Source organism: Gallus gallus, chromosome 8 (assembly GCF_016699485.2).
Source record: "Gallus gallus isolate bGalGal1 chromosome 8, bGalGal1.mat.broiler.GRCg7b, whole genome shotgun sequence".
Taxonomy (NCBI): domain Eukaryota; kingdom Metazoa; phylum Chordata; class Aves; order Galliformes; family Phasianidae; genus Gallus; species Gallus gallus.
The window spans coordinates 11,997,498-12,011,733 of NC_052539.1; the positions used below are offsets into that span (position 1 = coordinate 11,997,498).

The 14,236-nt window shown below is 40.0% G+C and overlaps 2 protein-coding genes across 6 annotated transcripts in view; one reads left to right on the forward strand and one right to left on the reverse strand.

Annotated features, from left to right (window-relative positions):
• PLPPR4 (phospholipid phosphatase related 4) overlaps positions 1-1,633 on the reverse strand; it is a 31,009-nt gene extending 29,376 nt beyond the window's left edge. For all 3 annotated transcript variants that reach the window (XM_046944974.1, XM_422319.7, XM_015290740.4), the window contains exon 1: positions 1,475-1,633. In XM_046944974.1, coding sequence (XP_046800930.1) covers positions 1,475-1,552 — 78 coding nt within the window. In that variant the 5' untranslated portion in view covers positions 1,553-1,633. The remainder of the gene's footprint in view (positions 1-1,474) is intronic.
• Positions 1-14,236, forward strand: part of PLPPR5 (phospholipid phosphatase related 5) — a 198,235-nt gene that overhangs the window by 101,262 nt on the left and 82,737 nt on the right. The window lies entirely within an intron of this gene.

Genomic DNA, 14,236 nt, shown 5'->3' on the forward strand with positions numbered 1-14,236 from the left:
TGTGCCACTGCTCTGTAATTCATCTCGTCTTGCTGCAGGCCAAAGCGCGGCCCACCAAACAGTCTTCCTCTGTTGTGTCTTCCAGAATCTCTACATTGTGCCTAAATTGTATCACAGTTATTCCCAAGATGAGGTCTGGTAATTTCTCATCCTTTTGGATTCCCCAAGCAACAAGGATGGCACAGTTAGGATGCCCCTGACTTTGTAGGAACTTTTCCAATTTTCAATTCTCCCTCCTATACAAAGCTAATGTAGGTTGTATGACACAGCAAACTCCTTCTATCAAAGAGTATTTCTTGAGCAGGCTTAGTACAGTGATAGGATATGCATGATGCTTCCATACGAGGAGCCTGTGCAAAGCTTTCCAGTGAGTGCTGTTTACTTTGGGTTAGGTCCTGGTCATGTCCAGGTGCTCAGGGAGGGAAGGGGATAGAGATGCCTGTGTTATCTGAAACCCCTCCTGGTATTTATCTTCTCTACCTTCCAGAGAAACTCCAAAGCCCTTCAAATGTACCTTAAAGTAATTCTTTCTCTATCTTTCCTCCATTAAATATATATATATATATTTCATACATTAAGTACTGTGTATGTGTTCATATCTTTATTTAACCTGCCAATTATAATTAATTCTTATACAATAATTTACCATTAAATTCTTTACCATCTTGCCCTGAGATGTTACATGATGCCTCACCGTGCCTCAGTCGCCTTCCTGTAAATGAGGTCATCTGAAACACTGTGCTCAATCCATAAACCATTTTTACCTCCTAAGCTTAGCCCATGCTTACCTGTGATCTTCTAGCAGCACCTACACAGCCGTGCCTCTCCAGGCAGTGTAATGCCTGCAAGCGACGCACAGAGCAGAGAGTGCCTCTGCAGCTGCACCTGCTACCAGCTGAGCAGCCATAGCAGGTTTTGCTCTTTAAGATGAGAACAGAACCTCATTCCATTCCAGCACAATGCATTTCAGCTCTGTCAGAGATAGCACGTAATCCAGGGGTCGACAGAAAGACACCTCTGATCATCATTTAAAGAACATTTCTATTTTCCTGAGCATTCCTTTCTGAATGTGTTTTTTATTCTGCCAAAGAAACGCAAGTGGCGTTTGCCTAGAAGCTCTTCTCGAAATATGTCTTCCTCTCGAGAGGTCCCTGGGTACGCGGCACCATTTGCTTAAGCAGCCTTTTCGCGTCCGGACAACTCTGAGAAATAATTCCCTCTAAAAACCGCCAGCCCCGCACCCGCATCTTAGTGGTGGTCTTCGCCGCTGATTGCGGGAAAGGCAAAGCGCTGCGTGAGGATGCCGCACCCCTCGTTGCGGGGACAGTGCTAAGCCACGCTCCCCCGGCTCGTGGTGAGCGGTGCTGCCCGGCGGAGCGCCCCGCAGTGCCCTCTCCCCGACGCCAGCCCCGCACCCGGAGCCATCCACGCGCGGAGCCACGGATGGTCCCCAAGGCGCCGGGCGGCCACTCACCTCTACGAAGTAGAAGCAGGGCAGGAGGGTGACGCTGTCCTTGGTCACTTTGCCCTTCGGACGCTCCTTGGCGGACATGCTGGCGGGCGCTGCGGGCGGCCCCGCGGCAGCGCTCCCCGGCCGCTGGCAGCCGGCCGCTGGCAGCCGCCCGCCGCGGTCTCCTCCGCCCGCCACCGCCAGCGCGTCCCCGCGCCGGGCTGACGTCAGGAGCTGCGGGGGCCCGGCTGCTTAACTGCTTCGCTGCGGGGTCTACGGGCGGCCGCGAGCGAGGGGAAGCCCCCTCCAGAGCCGGGGGAGCTCTGACTGCAGCCGGCGGGAGAGCGGCAGATGGGCGGTGCGGGACTGAGGCACCTGCGAGGGATCCCAGCGGGCGTGGGAGTGCACTGGGCTGATCCAGGGTGAAACTGGAGCTTTGGTCTTGTCTCTGGGAAACCTTTCTCTGAAAGAGCAGTGGGATGGTCCCGGGAACAGCGTTTCTATACCGCCAGTGTTCTCGTGTGGATGTGCTCTGCGTGAGTTCAGCTCACTGATGGCATCTCACCCGGCCCCCTTGCCCGCCAGGGGACATGGGGATGGGACTGAGGACAAAACCGAGTGTGTGGTTTCTCTACTGTGTGGAATATGTGGTGCAATTCCCGCTGCAGCCTTAAAAGGAATGGAATTAACCTGAACAATTGTTTCCATCGTGAAGTGTGGTACTTTGAGATCCTATCTATGGATCAAAGCTTGCAGCCTTCTTTCAGGTGAACTTCTGTTGATGTCAATGAGAGGTATCCTGGATATGGCCTGCAGACTTCTGTGAATGAGGTAGCCTTGTCATTCCACTATAGCACATTAATGATGTGTCCAGAGCTTGTCTTTTACCTGTAAGCTTTTGCTGTGGCCTTTAGCTTTACCGTTCAATGAAAGAAGTGTGACTCAAAAGGTCCTGTTCATTTCTGGCTCCTCCTGCTTTGGGGAGTATGGGAAATAACCTGCTGTCTTGTTCAGTCTCCAAACGGACCTTAGTGCTGTAGCCAGCATGCTATGGCAGAGGAAGTGAAGATTCCACCAGTCCCTTCTTTTTTCCAGCAGTCTTTCAGACAAACAAAGTTTCATGGGATGTTAAATGTAAAAATGCACTTGTCACTCTTCATACCTGCAATAAAGTGTGGAAAGCAAATCCATAATCTGAATCCAGGTCACTGAAAAAGATTCTTCAGAGTTTCAACAGGTTACCATGCCAATGTGTGATCTTGTCCTAGCTCTGTCAGCCTGGAGTTCTGGGGCTTCTCTGGCCTCACAGGTACCAGGGGCTCACATTGACTGGAGAAGAGGAGGCAGTGGGGGCTCTGGGCAAGGGAGGTGCCCAGGAGGGATTCTGGGAGCAGAGGAGGTATGTTTGGCTACCAGAGCCAAATTCCAGGACTTGATTCTGGACAGTGTGAGGGTGTCCGGTTTTGGTTCTTACCAATTCATGTTCTAGCCCTCAAGTTAGAAATGTCCCTTTTTGTTGGCCTTGCTGTTGGCTTATTCCAAATAAAACAGCAAAAGTTGAGTAAAATTTTGCTAATGCCAAATTGTTGTTTCCCAGTTGTAGTAATTAATGAATGATTAGCCACTTAAAATTGCATTTACTATGTCAGCCTCACTTGCTCAGAAGTCATGAGTCTGGCTTGGAAGTCATGAGAACAGTTTATCAAAAATTACTGATGAGTACTTTGTTTACTGCTGTTTTACACATGGATTTCTTCACTCTGGAAGAAGGATAGGGTGCTTCATGTTAGAATGAACTGAGAACTCACATGGTGATTTAATTCCAGAAGCTGACAAAAGCTGTTGTTAATTATGTTGTTATTGTAGTAACTAAAGGTCAATTAAGAGTCAAACTGTGATACGTACAGTAATACACAGGGAGCCAGCCTCTATTTTGCTAATTTTTACTATAAATAGGTGTGTGGTACGAGGTGTGTGACTACTATAAGATCGGGAAGATTTGTGTTAATTCTTTGGTTTTGTATCTCACTGTTTTGTAAATGTACTGGTTGAGGGAGTTAAGAGGAGGCTTGTATATGACTTGGTAGAAGTGAAGCAACTGTAGAAAAAAATATACATGTGTGTTCCTAAAGAAGGTGGCTGTATGGTGGGGGAAATAGGTAGTCAGAACTGGTCAAGGATATGCCTCTGTGTGAAAGACTATCTCGTCTGCATGGTTTCCCAAAGTAAAAAGTTTTGGTAGTAAAAAGATTCAGAAAATGCTTCCTGTCTATCTCAGTCAAAATAGTCCTATAAGGAAGTGTGATGATGCATGACTTATGCATACTATCTACATGCAGGACAGTCAAAATTACAGTATCTTTGTTAATGCTGATGGCTTTTTACCCACCTTCAAGCGATCTTTGTAAGAGGAAAGTGTCATGAAAGTACGTGAGCATAAAGCAATAGACAGTTTGGTTTGTTGTTTTTTTTTTTTTAAGCGTAAAACTGTTTATGCTTTGCTTCAGCAAGGTCAATTGAGTTCATGGTAGCATTTAAAGTATCAAAGAAGTTAGGGGACTAGAAGATAAAATGTAAAGATCTGGAGTCTAAGCCTCTTCTGACTCATCTGGAATAAGATTTTGAGATATTTATTCTTGCTCCAACAAAAATAAAACTTGTCTGTCAGTGAGTGCCTCTGGTGATTTCAAGTGGATTTGTAAAAGCTCACCTTGATGCAAAACCATCCCCCTGCTAAAGAAGTGTTGATGGACCTTCTGTGAGTGAAGAAGGAACTGTTCCTTGCAGTTCTCAGGCAGAGAGCAACCATGACAATTATTAGAAACATGATATGAAATGACTTTCCAGCATAGCCTGATGTGTTGGCAAAGGTGCACTGTAGAGAACTCAACTGCAGGTCATCATCTCTTTATTCAGCTACTCACTTCACTCTCTGAACCAAAGTTTGTCTTTATTCCTAGGCTTTGGTAAGCACTGGGCACTGGCAGTGACTGTGGTGTCATTGCTTCCATGGGAACAGAAAGCACACTGCATAAACAGGGACCTGTGCTGTATCACTGGATAAATACCCTTGCAGATGCAGGATGAAATAATTTGAAGACAGAGATAGAATGGGCAGAGAGCCAGCAGATCCATGGCTCTGCAGATCCACTGATCAGACAGTGGCACTGAATGGTTTGTAGAAAGCAGAAGTTTGGCCAGAGGCTGCAGCTGCAGTTACTGTTACTAGATAGTAGAAAGAAACCTCCTTTCCTCTGGCTGCCCCAAATTTTCCTGCTCAAAGGTCATTTCTAGGGCATGGACCAGGGTTAACACTTTCATCTTGTAGGGAAGGATTACTTGGTTTTGTTTTTGTTTTTTTTTTTTTTGTTTTTTTTTTTTTCTCAGTAAGCAAGGAATAGATGATATGGGCTTATATTAAAACAGTAGACCTCTTCTGGAGAAAAAGTGGCATATGGCAACTGGTCTCTGCTGTTCTGCTTTGCTTGACATAACTGAATTCAGAAATGCAGCAGTGTGTGTGTATATTTGTATCTATCTATCTATATTTATTTTCCCTTAATTCCTCAGGAAAATGTCTGGTCGGGGGAATTTGCTTTGAGTATTGGATTCATAATACTCTATAAGTAAGTCTGCCCTGAGCAAGTGAAAGATACTGGTTATCTTACAGTCATGCATTTAAAGAGTTGTTGTGGTTGTGATGTAGAAGTTTTTAAAATTATTTCATTGACAGGCTTTCTAAGCATTGTTGCAACTGCATTGTTGCAACTGCTTTGATATAGTCTGATACTTGGAGGAAACAAAATGGTGGCTCCCAAGACAAAACCCATGTCAGACCACAGAGCAACATCTTTTCTAGCATACTATCAAGGGATCCTACAGATGCACCCGATAAATGGGAAAAATCAAAAGAAAATTTAACAAATTTGGATAGCTGAATGATAGCAAGGACATCCCTTTACTTATTAGTACTAGGTTTTAGTAGATTCAAGATCCTTCTTTCCTGATTTTTTTTCATAATAAGGCAAAATTTTTGACCCACCTGTATCTCCTGTGTGTGCAGCACAGAGCACTCTTGGATAGAAAGTCTCTGACAGCATTGGGAGATCCATAATGGAACATAGTTAAAACATACAAAAGATCCACAGTGCAGATGGAAGAGTTAAATTCTGCTTTGAATTTGTAATTGCATCAAGCAATTGTTTCTCTACGATGCCTAATAATCTTCTGTTGCTGCAAAGCTCTATTTTCTGAAGTCTTTTCTTTGACTACTAGATATAGGTCACAGCTTTAAAGCAGAATATGACTGAATGATTCCTTGTCTTCTCTGTTGCTTTTTACACCGCAGTGTTTTGTCTAGAAAAAGGAATTTTGCATGTTTTGCATGAGTCATGATAGGATCATTCTTCTGAATCTGTGGCTTCAAATTTCATCTATGAACACACCTATACAGTATTTTTGCAGACATATGTGCCTGTGCTTTTTAGCCTTGGGCTAGTTTTGGTTTGCAAGCTGTGTGGCTGTGAAAGCATAATGCTGGACTGTGGTTTGTATGAACGGTTCCCCTTCGTGTCAGGTTTAGCACTGAGCATTTATGTGGCTTTTAGTGAAGCTGCCTTTTGCATGGCTGATGTGGAACATGGCAAAATGAGTTTATGTACGACATGCCTGATAAGCTTTTATTCTGATGCTAATATTAACTTATCCTTGGTTACCTGCATACATCACAGAATGTGAAAATCCCATACTGCTTCTGGAATATTATTGGCTCTTAAAAGCAACTTCAAGTATATATCAATAAATTACAAATCTGTATTTCTATGCAGTGGCTTTCTGCCACACACATTTTGCGTGACTCTGGGCAAGTTGCTTCTAACCAGCTAATTAAACATCAGCCATTTGCTGCATGAGCTGAGGCAGAGGTTGAGTGGAAAACTGCAGCCATGTAAATAGCCATAGTACACACTGGTCTAAATGGAAATGCAGAAGTCTCAATAGGAATCCTGTTTGCCTTGAAATCTGTATCAAGCACCATGTCAGAAAAGTGCTGATATACATCTGACATTTTGAGGAGTACTGCTACAGTCACCTGCTGATGTTAATCTAGCTTGTCCTGATTACTGCATGTTTGTATATCACCTTAGTTTTGCCATTTCTCAGATTCTGTTATGGTTTTCCAATTTATATATCTTCCCTCTCAAAAATCTTCTTAAAGTAGTAAGCATTAACACAATATTATAGTAGATTTTAATGAAAAATGTATGCTTCAAATTCTGTGAACAAGACAAACTGTGTGCATGGCATTGGGAAAGAAATTTAGCATTCAGTGATAAAAGCAAGATAGTAACTTATTCATAGGTGGTAACAGGAGAAGTATCTAAAATACTAAAATATTTATTTTCAGAGTGTTCTTAGATGTTCCAAGTTCACAAGAGACATTTTTTTTAATCTTTGCAATATTGAAGTCCAACATTAAATTTCCAATGAGAGCATCAATTATTTTGAAAGCCTGTAATTACAGTGCTGTTGGTTGTCAAGGGCATAAATCAAGTGGCCTCAGAACTGAAGAAAACTCCTGTTCTTCACCACTAATCACTCATTTTCACTGTTAGTTATTAAAACCAAGTCATAAACACCTATTGTATCTGCATGTGTGCTATAAAAATGTTTTTATGCGTGTAAGGAGTCTTAAGGCTTAGATGCAAAGTGATATTGAAGTGAAAACATCAGCTAAAAATGGCTGCAGTTTCACAATAGCACTCAGTATGTGTTAACAATAACTGTTTACAGTGTATGGCACCAGAAAACTATCACTGAACTAATAAAGGGGAATGATGAAATGCTTATTTTTTTAAAAACGTACATGATATTACCCATGAAAAAATGTTACATCAGGCAGTAGAAAAACTCATTATTAATAAACGATACACACAGATAGCACTGCACAACACTCATTAGTGAAAATAACTGAGGATTTTGCAGTTGATGTTGCAAAATTGTGTCTAGCAGTTGTGCCTGCTGAGCAGTGTAATGCCAGATGGGCGCACATCTTAGACACACTGTGGTACTCTGGGTAGCTTCTAGTGCAGAATATGAAGGTCAGGCAGAAAGACATTTGGCTCACCAGTTAACACTGCAATGCTCAATCTTTTTTTCAACATCAGGAGAAGCTGCAAATTGCAATCTTGTTGTATGCTGGAATATACTCTACATATATTCTACTGGCTGTTTGCATGCATTCAGCAGCTGCAGTGCTTCTGGGGAGTGTGTGCTTGCTACACATTGAGATCAGTAATACTGCCCATGTGCAGTATGTGTAGTCCTGTGAACCTTAGTTGTGCATGTAGTTATTTGGATGTGCTCCAGTTTCTATACATTATCAATGAATAAAGGCTGAATACAGCCAGATAAATATTCTCTTTATTGTACATCAATTTTTAATTTTTATTTTTATTTTATTTTTTTCTGTGTGATGAGTAGAGTAGAGTGATGAGAGAATAGAAGCTTCTGGGCTTCTGAGATAAGGATATTGCTGGAGTTCAGAGCACACATCCTGCATAGGGGTGTTATGCACATATGCACCTGTGGTTCCAAATACTGTAACCTTATTTTTCGTGCCACTTTGATTTTTCTAATGCAGCTGCTCCTGCCTTTGAAACTGAAAAAAATGTGTTTTTCAAAATGAAGTCAAGACTGCCTGCATTATCACTGCTGATATTTTGGTTTCTGAAATGATATAATTGAGCTCTTTTTTCTCTGTTTATCTGCTATTCAAATACTCTTTGCTCTGTTATTTCAAACATTCTAGGTAAAAAGCACCAAACAAGTCCTTAAAAAAAATGGAAGCTGTACGTAGTTACCAAAATATCATGCGGCAGTTAAGAATTAGTTTCTAGTAGTGCTGTAATAAAAAATGACCTGTGTATAGGACACAATGTGAAGTGGTTGATAGGCATTCAAAATTATTCAAAATTTAAATGCAGTGGTTCTCAAACAGTTATTCTGAACAATATCTGCCTGACATTGCTATAGTTAAACAGATTCAAGAGAAAGTAATATGAATCCAGGAATTTGGCTTTGGGATTTACTTGAAAGTGTTCAAAATTTCCTTCCGTTGACCTGGAGAAACCTGTGGGCAGCATTTGCTCTCTGCTTCTTTGTATAAAATTGCTCTTGTGGAATTATACTTATTCAGGGAAACACGTAAGTATATATTACATATGCAGGTGGTTTTTTTGTTTTTTTTTGTTTTTTTGTTTTTTTTTAATTCTCGTCCTGAGTGTGATTTCAGTGGAAACAGTGAATTATTTACAATAATTACTGTAAAAAAAATTGTTTATAATAACTGAAGTTGAATTCTCTGCAGGATAGCAATTAGTCTCAGCCTGCTGAAGTCAGCTAGAAGTGAAAGGCTTTGTGACAAATACACTGGACATGCTTTCCATCTCAGTTGAGCAGAGAATTCTGATAATTTGTGTTCAGAGTCAGGATTATTATGATTATTCATCTAAAATACTGATTTAGCTTATCATGGTGTAGCAGAAATGTTAAGTCACAACTTGAAACAGTCATTAAGCACCTCATGGAAGGCAGGGCCAACCCATGGGAGGTCAGGCGCAAGCAATGTGCCTGAGTGACCAGAAGAGGTGGAACCAGGAACCACCCCTTCCCAGACCTCATTTAAGGGCTGGCAGGGGGGTAGTAAGGGTATTTTGCTGGAGGTTCCTCTGTACCAGAGGCCTTTTGAAGGTAAGTAGCTTTTTTCCTTTGTTTCTGTGCCCACGGCTGTTACATCTGAGCAACTCCTCACTCATTGCAGCCTCAGGCCTTGCTACTCTGCTATCACTGCTGCTCTTTCCATTGCATTACAGCATTACCTGTAGTAAGTAAGCATCTTGTAATTTAGTATATTTATTCATTAACTATTCTTATTTTGTGGGTGAAGTGAAGTATGACTGACCTTTACAAGACCTTAACTGTGCTGGAGTAGTTTATCTGATCAGATATACCTAGCATAGTTAGGCTAATAAAAGTTCAATATGGGTTCAGTGATATTGACAGAAAAGTTCTGTTTATAGTTTCTCATTTGGAGAATGGGAGTGTGTTATTCTAGTTATGAAGCTTACTTTGTGCCAGTATAAAATACAACTGTCTTAATAGTTCCCGAAGTACAGAAGATGCGTTTTCCTTAGCACAGTGATGGAATCATATTCTGTAAGCTGTCCCATTACAATTTTCCTGAAACGGCTATGATACCTGGTGTCTTCTGAATCTTGCCAGTGTCTTTTACCACTAGACTAAATTTCCATTTCTTCCTGTGCCAAAAGCTAAGAGCAAAGAATAATAAAACACAGATTGGATATATTAGCTTAATAACTGAAGGGAGATTATAATAAGTAATGGTAACTATAGTAATGAGAAGATATTCATCATGTAAGAGTGATTTTTTTTTTTCTTAATGTGAATCTTCATTTTCTCTGACTGGAATATCTTAAATGCATTCAGGCCACTGTGACTTTTTCCACTGAGTTTTTAGGGATGTTAACTGCTAGGTGCAACTTGCCCAGAAAATGGGGATATTTGCTTGTTACTTGAGTGATGTGGACCATATTCTGCTTACAGATGTGCCTGTGCAATATGTGCTTGAAAGTTTAATAGGTTGTATTTTCTATGATTGTACTCATTCAAAACTTGTTTTAAAAAATATTCAATTACTGATGAGTAGTTCATTTAAGTAAATAGACTGCAGTGATAAATAGATATATTCATGTGTGCATGTTACCATGTACAGTTTCTAACTTGTAAGCTCTGCATCTAAATTCACTCCTCATTCTAATCTGTTCCTACAAAAATCTACTGATTTTTCAGGTGGCATTTAGGAGTACGCCGTTATTGCTGATGGCCCCAACTTCAGTTTCCAGCTGCCTGTCCTGTGATAGCTTGAGTTTGTAGAATATGTGGAAAACATAAATAATTATGCAACAGGGCAAAGCAGAAGGGGAGGCTGTATATTTGCTTGAAGTCTGTGCAGTTTACTGTATGCTTGACAGTAGTTTTCTGTCCTGTATAGCTGCTCCACTAAACATCAACAGTGAGATAAAAAAGAACCAGAGATGAGCAGGAGATTAGGTATCTGATGACTCAACAAATAGTTTTAGTTTCACGTTTGTCCGTGTAGCATGAGACTATCCCTAAGCAGTCATTCCTGAATTTGACATAGTCTAAAAAGAAAATGTCTACATATATAATCTGAGAAGTTTATTGTGCAAGTGTTATCTAAGGTAAGTGAGAAAGGCTGAAGTACACCTCTTTGCTGCCTGCAGCAATTTTCTGTGGGGGAACTCAGCAATGCTAAATAATAGAAGTACTCTAACAGCCATAGCTTCTGCCTGCTCCTCTGTCCTGTGGGTTGTTTGATAGAGTTTGAGAGAGAGTGCTCCTGCCAGCTATATATACCGCTGCTGAATGCTCCTCCACCTACTGACATGTTTCTAGACTGAGATCTTACTTCCTGATAGCTTCTGTATGATCAGAGAAGTATATTTCCTCACCTGCTTTGCTCATGTAATTTGAGAGAAGTTAGTCTTTCTCATCAATTTTGTAGATGTATACACCAAACATAACGTCTACTTTAAATACACGGGGCCAGCATACTTTCACTGGGTTGTACATGTTGCTTGTGTGGAAGGATTGAAGGCAGATTCTGTTGATGCTCTGTTCTATTCTTTCTGGAAAGATAAGAAGATGCTTAGGGTAGATCATCTGAATTTATTTGGGAGAGGGAATGCTGTGCAGCTCAGGAAGTTTCAGCAGCTGTTCCCAGGGAGTTCTGGACCGATAAGAGCCTTGATGAATTACGTGCTGAGATCTACAAGAGGGTAGATGCTTGTTTAGAATAATACGGAAGAAAATAAGAAAATGGCTTCCATGGAAAACTATCCAAGTAAGCTGTCATTTGAGTGTGGAGCAAGGAAGTGTGAATTACCTGATGCTGCTGCAGAACACCATAGGTTAAAAGGAAACTGGAGATTTGCTTTGTTAAAAAAGTGTTAATGAGCTTCAAAACTTATTTAACCCAAGCACTTGTGAATCCATGCAAAGCAAGTCATTCCTTCTGTGGAATATTACTTTAAAAATCCCACAGCATTTAAAATACTGGAATCTCAAATTAATGTGCAACTTAATTAGATATAAGAAATTATTTAAAAACTCTTCTCCATGAATAGACAAATGGATATCATCCTGCACAATTTTCAGCATTACCCCTATATTGCACTACAATATAATTGTTTATATGTTTGTTCTACCTAAAATTAAAAGACAAATGATTGGATCTTAAATGAAAAAAAGCTCTTACCAGTAATTTCTTAATTTCAAATTAATCTGAATATACAATTGTGAAGCTTGCTTCATCTTCCCCCCCCAGTAGTCCATTTATGTTGATTGAGGCATTTGTTTGAGATTTAGGGTGCTCTGACAAGAGAACATCAATATCAGCTCTTGTTTAGTAGAATGTAATTTTCATGGGTTTTTCATTACTATTATTTGCCTTCCTGCCCTTGTAGAATGCTTTCCAGATACAAATTATAATGGCAAATAGGGAATTGTGACCAATGGCAAATTACATACCTAAAAAGAGGGAAAATATATGAAGGAGGTGATATTTTTATTACTGCTTATTACTTCATTTTACTGCTCTTTAAATGAGCTCATTTAACTCTCTAATGGCAATAATTTATTTCCAATTTTTCTGCATCTTTGACTACAGAAAGGATTAGCATCTTATGAGAAACTTTACCTTTAATTGATTGTAATTATTTAAGATTGTGGGAATATTTCCCTTTGTTCCTGTTGAAGTTCAGATAGTCTGACCTGCTGTTAGAAGATCCTAAGGGTTAAGGATTTCATTACAGAAGAAAAAATAAGGAAAGTAATCAGCAAACTTTCTTGTTTACATGTATGCCACTTGATGAATATGCAGATGAACATATCACCATCTCAAATACCAGATGGAAATTGTCTGAGGCTCTTAGATATGATCAGCAAGTTTATTTACGGTGCAAAAGCAAAATTACAAGCAGTGACTGCACCTATAAGCATAATTGAACCAGGTTAAATACCTACATTTTTAATCATCATGATGTCAAGATTATGACCACTGTTAAGAGGATAGAAATTAGTGACTTTAAAGAGCTCAAAGTGTATACATTAATTTGCTAATGGATTGGTTGCTGAACCACTGAATATTGATTTGTCTTGGGATATAGTTATAGGATTTGAAATTTGAAGAAGGAAATTAAAAAGGATGTGATGACTTGGAAGCAAGTATCATTATAACGTGGGTCCTCTTTTTACAACAAACTTCTTTGGTTTTTTTTTTCCTTTTATTTTAATGCTCTTCATATGCTTATGTGTTTCTTGTTCATCTCTCTCACATATCATTTCCCCATTTTTTTCTCTTGCTATTTCATTGTCTTAGTTCTATCACTATTTTCTACATGCTTTGTCTTTCTTTTCTTCTATCTTCATGCCTCGTTCACTCTCCCCTGCATAATTCTGCTTCCTTCCCTGCTGTCCCTTTCTTATCCTTTACTCTTAACCAGCTCTTTTGGTTTTGTTTTAATCTTGCCCTCTATTATTTACTTTCACCATGTCTATTTCCAAATGCCCTATGCCTTTCTACATAGTGCTCCTTTTCCTTGTCATACTTTCTCCTGGATATTGCTGGCCAACAAGCCTTTCTTAGGGTAATTAGTTAATTGAGATAGTAAGCAGAAATCAAGTGACCAAACCCTGAAGAGAGGAGCATTATGACACCTTTCTTTTTGCCTGTGCTCATTGTACTCCTCTGAATATTAACTGCAGCAATGTGCACTGCTATTGTGACACCAGTTTCCATTTTTGCAGGCAGAAGTGCTGGGAGCTGTCAAGGTAGGCTGCTGAGCTTGGTGTGTCCTGTCCTATTCTGTTCTTCAGACTCTCTTATTGTGGGTATTTTCACAGTTTGTTTTAGGAAGCAACATCTCTACACAGATTAGAGAAAGTATTGATTTCTTTATTGTGCTTAATTTGTACATCTGAGAATTCTTTGTGTGCAGTCAGTTTGTTTCTTCAGTGCCGCCTCAGTTTTCCCACTTGCTCATGCAATTCTTTCTAAGAGCAGATAAAGGACAATTTCTGAAGCTCAGAAAAATCTGACCATAGAAACATCACAAAACTCTTCAAAAAGTGGGAAGGTGGCATTGGCAAAGTGCATGGAATGCTTGTTGTTTGTTCCATTAACTTTGTCCCATAATGGTTTTTTTAATTTCTCATTAGCTCTCCTTGCTGAACTTCGTGATTTTTACTATGTTCTTTTTGATCTCAAGAGATGACAGGAAGGTTATGTAAACCATAATTAAATTCATCTCTGTGAGATCATTGAAGATTATCTTGATGTTGCTGTAATTCTGATCTTTAAAGATTCTGAGTGAGTACAATACAGGGTTGATGGGAGTTAGAATCTTTCATGAACTTCTGAAGATGTTGGAACATAAGAAATACAAAATTTTCCTCTCTGTACATGTGGATTGCAGGTGGAGTCCTCTTCCCAGAGGTATTATGGTGATCTAGAATTTTTAGAATCAAATGTGATAAGAACTTCATCCCTTACTCCATCTAAACTCTTCCAGTTAAGCTGTCATGCAACAGCAATATGACAGTTATTTGCTGCTACTTTGTCATCAGAAGAATATCCATGTTATGTAGAAAGATTCCAGGATACGGTGGACCTGAGATTTTGTATTC